General features: G+C 34.6%; 1 protein-coding gene across 1 annotated transcript; it reads right to left on the bottom strand.

The window, feature by feature from the left end:
- Nucleotides 1–433: 433 nt before the first annotated feature.
- On the bottom strand, nt 434–2,185 carry LOC130966465 (uncharacterized). The gene is made up of 5 exons (XM_057891277.1): nt 1,948–2,185; nt 1,601–1,857; nt 1,210–1,512; nt 904–1,098; nt 434–841 (listed from the first exon to the last, which is right to left on the bottom strand). Exons 1-5 carry the CDS (start codon nt 2,183–2,185, stop codon nt 434–436), a joined length of 1,401 nt encoding a protein of 466 aa, XP_057747260.1.
- Between the last annotated feature and the right edge of the window lie 1,684 nt (nt 2,186–3,869).

Raw genomic sequence — 3,869 nt, 5'->3', positions numbered from 1 at the left:
AGTGAAAAAAAGTTATATGCTTGGATATTTTAAAAAAAAACATAAAATAATTTTTATTTTAAAAAATTTATAAAATTATTATCAAAATCAAAGTTTAACTTAAAAATAGTGAGTAATAATTATTTTACACTTTTTTAAGTAAAATAATTATACATTGATACAGAATTTAAAATAAAATTAAAATATTTACATTAGAATCCTATTTTTTTAAAGACTTCTCTCTAAATAACATTATTTGTTGAATTTGCAGACATTCTTACGTGATTCATAAGTAAAATTTTAAACCTCTCTTACTCTTAACTCTTGAAAGTGTCACACATAGTTGGCCATGTGTAAAAACTGGTTTGGGCAAGTAAAATCCAACATGAGATAAAGTTTGTCCCTAAGACTTATTAATTGTCATGGCAAACGATACTATTATGGGAAACTATCTTCATTGGAATCTAACTGGGAGAGTTTCATTTATTGGTACCATATTCATTCTTAGAATCAAAGCAATATGACCAACATTGTTACTCGTTAAGACTTCACATTCTATGACATGATTTCCAAGCTTCCTAACTTGTAGCCTTGTACCATTACAAAGACCACTGGATTGGTCAATATTTCTCAGTAACATCACTGGAACACCAACCTTAAGTATTAATTTATGTGGAGGCAAACCAGAGCAATTTATGCTATTCAGTAATTCAAGACCATAGAGATCTAGTTGACTCTCCATATTCCTTTCATCCATACCAATCGAATCCGAACTAAGATATAATTTTTCTCTTCCAGGAATGATAGCCATAAGATGGTTGTTGACCTCTGCAATGATGTCCAGCGTGGAGCCAGTATAGTTCTTGTTTTGAAAAAATCATTTAAGGACATGTTATCCAAAATATTTAGATAAGAAAAATGAACCAACTCATCAAATGCCTGGTCCGAAGAAGGAATAACAATATCTCCTAGAAGACATATCTCATATTCACCATCCATATTGTCACCTATTAGACCAACACCAACTTTCAATAACCACTCACCAAATTGCTCTATCTCATCTTGATCTGAAGCAGTCATCTCTACAGAAAGTCTCATGTTTTTTGTTTGTTTGAGCACCTGACAAAACTTCCAAAGGTAAGACAAATTCACGGTTGAATGAACGAAATCTTGTCTCGATCCTCATGGAATGACAGGAAAAATTTGTCTAAAGTCTCCACCTAGTACAACCACTTTTCCTCCAAAGGGCAAATCTTTGTTATATGTTGGATAAAATCTCATAATATCACCCAAGCATTTATCAAGTGCTTCATAGCAGTACCTACTAACCATTGAAGCCTTATCCCAAATTGTAAGTTTGACTTTCAACAGCAGCATTGCTTGAGGAAAACCAGGTTTGATGTTACATACAAAATCCTCAGTTATATTCAGCGGTATTTTGAACCTTGAGTGTGCCATTCTTCCATTGTGAAGAAGTAAAGATGCAATACCACTTGAAGCAACGTTTAACACAATATCACCCCTTGAGCGAATCTCAGCAGACATAAGGTTCCAGATAAATATTTTTCCAGTACCTCCATGGCCATACACAAAGAAAAAAAACCCCTTCATCACAATATACAACTGTAACAATTTTATCGAATGCATATTTCTTCTCAGGTGTTGCAATGGCTAACATGTCTAAGGTATTTTTCTTTAAATCATCCCTGTTAAAGTTAAGCTCTTTCCTGATAACCCTTTCGATTAACAAAGAACTATCAACTTCAGTTGTTAAAGGTATAGGAGGATAGTCTTTCAAGATTTTACCAGAGGAATGTAAGATCTTATCTATATCCATTAAGCACAACTGCTTAATCTTATCATCTGACATGGTTAACTCTGCATATTATACGATACTGTAAAAATTCAATCAAACTAAAAATGATTAATAATGAAGAACTTTTGTAATTGCAATTAATAAAAACTCACCCCTTATGTTCATCACGGTTCTCTGTCGATACAAAATATCATCTGGGAGTTCATGCCAACATCTATCCCAGACATGTTCAGGTCTTGAGATATTGTTAGATGTTAATAGAATGACAAATAACCTCCTAGCAAATAATCCTGAGGCCCGCGAGCTTGCTTCCTTAATTGCATCCATGAATTCTCTGTCATCCTGCAAGAGTCCAAGGACGAAGCATACATCTCTATACGTAGCATACATTGTTCCTCCTACTGTTCTTATATCTCGAAAATTCATACATCCTCTTTGAGTATTCAAGAGAAGTTGTTGGTAATATTCTTCGGTATTTGCTGGAAAAAACTTGGTTAAAATCCCATTTTTAATTTTCTAAATGGATTAGGCTATATGATTTTAATTATTATGTACCTACACATCCGCATATGATTAATTTTTCTAAAAAATATAGAACAATTCTAAAACTGTATAATCTACAAATTATAACTGCTGAAAGTTATTTGAACATTTATTTTCTAGTGTAGGTAAATCAAATAAAATGGATGTGGGGTACATGCTGTAAGATTTTAAATTTAAATAATCAAATAAATAAGATCAAAATTGAATATAAACTCATCATTACCTGCAAGTAGATGAGTCAGCCTTCCAATTATGAAGCCTTGCTTTCGAGGAAACCATTTTGAAGTATCGTCCTTCCAAAAAAATTGGTTGGAAACTCAGCATAAGTCAGACTTCGAGTATAGGGATATGATATGTTCGCCGTCATGCATGCCAAAAACATGGACTTATGAGATACTGCTCTTTCGACGATATCATTCACATTAGAAGTTTCACTATAAACCACAGGTTGCTCATCCTCCAAATGGAATGGAAATCTAATCACAAATGGTTCTTTCTCTTGTATTTCGTATCCAAATAAATGCCAGACTGCCTCACATGCTGAAATGTACCTACAATCGTAGTGATTCCTAATTTCATCAACAACTTGTGTACCTTCTGACAGATCACCAGCATTGTATAGGGTTGCTGTTACGCGGTCATTGCCCTTGTGTACATACTTAAACAGATACTTAATAAAACTTGTTTGTCATGTGTATTCCACATTTATGTGGCACCTGAACTTGTGCAACAATTCTGGATTGTATGGAACAATGAACTTATTATCTAGTACACATTCTCTTTTCTTCATTGTTTGACCGTTATCAATACGCTGATATTTGGGAAATCCGGCTTCATTGAACAGGATCCATTCTTCATGCAAGGTGAATTCTTGTTGTACGGATGGTGCACGAATTTGTGATCCGCACAACTAACCAGCAAGTGCACTGGGTCATCCAAGTAATACCTTACGTGAATAAGGGTCGATCCCACGGAGATTATTGGTTTGAAGCAATCTATGTTTATCTTATTATTCTTAGTCAGGATATTAATTAAAATTATCAGTTGAAATTATTAGATTGGAAAAATAAAAGAGAATAAAAGCGTTACTTGTTATGCAATAATGAGAAATATGTTGGAGTTTTGGAGATGCTTTGTTCTCTGAACTTCAACTCTTCCTTGAAATTCTTCTCCATACGCAAGGTCCCTTCCATGGCAAGCTCTATGTAGGGTGTCACCGTTGTCAATAGCTACTTCCCATCCTCTCAGTGAAAACGTTCCTATGCTCTGTCACAGCACGGCTAATCATCTGTCGGTTCTCAATCAGGTTGGAATGGAATCCATTGATTCTTTTGCGTCTGTCACTAACGCCCAGCTTTCAAGAGTTTGAAGCTCGTCACAGTCATTCAATCCCAGAATCCTACTCGGAATACCACAAACAAAGTTTAGACTTTCCGGATTCTCATGAATTCCGCCATCAATCCGGCTTATACCACGAAGATTCTGCGTAATGAATCTAAGAGATACTCATTCAGTCTGATGTAGAACAGAG

Source organism: Arachis stenosperma, chromosome 3 (assembly GCF_014773155.1).
Source record: "Arachis stenosperma cultivar V10309 chromosome 3, arast.V10309.gnm1.PFL2, whole genome shotgun sequence".
NCBI classification, from domain to species: Eukaryota; Viridiplantae; Streptophyta; class Magnoliopsida; order Fabales; family Fabaceae; genus Arachis; species Arachis stenosperma.
The sequence above is the reverse complement of the archived record's forward strand: the minus strand, read 5'-3'. Positions and strand labels throughout refer to the sequence as shown.

Bases quoted from the DNA above. Each gene is read 5' to 3' on its own strand.
- LOC130966465 (XM_057891277.1), bottom strand. From the start codon at position 2,185: ATGTATGCTACGTATAGAGATGTATGCTTCGTCCTTGGACTCTTGCAG. The intron at 1,858-1,947 runs GTGAGTTTTTAT...TATAATATGCAG, and splicing joins AACCGTGATGAACATAAGGG to AGTTAACCATGTCAGATGAT. The intron at 842-903 runs GTTCATTTTTCT...TTTCAAAACAAG, and splicing joins ACCAGGCATTTGATGAGTTG to AACTATACTGGCTCCACGCT.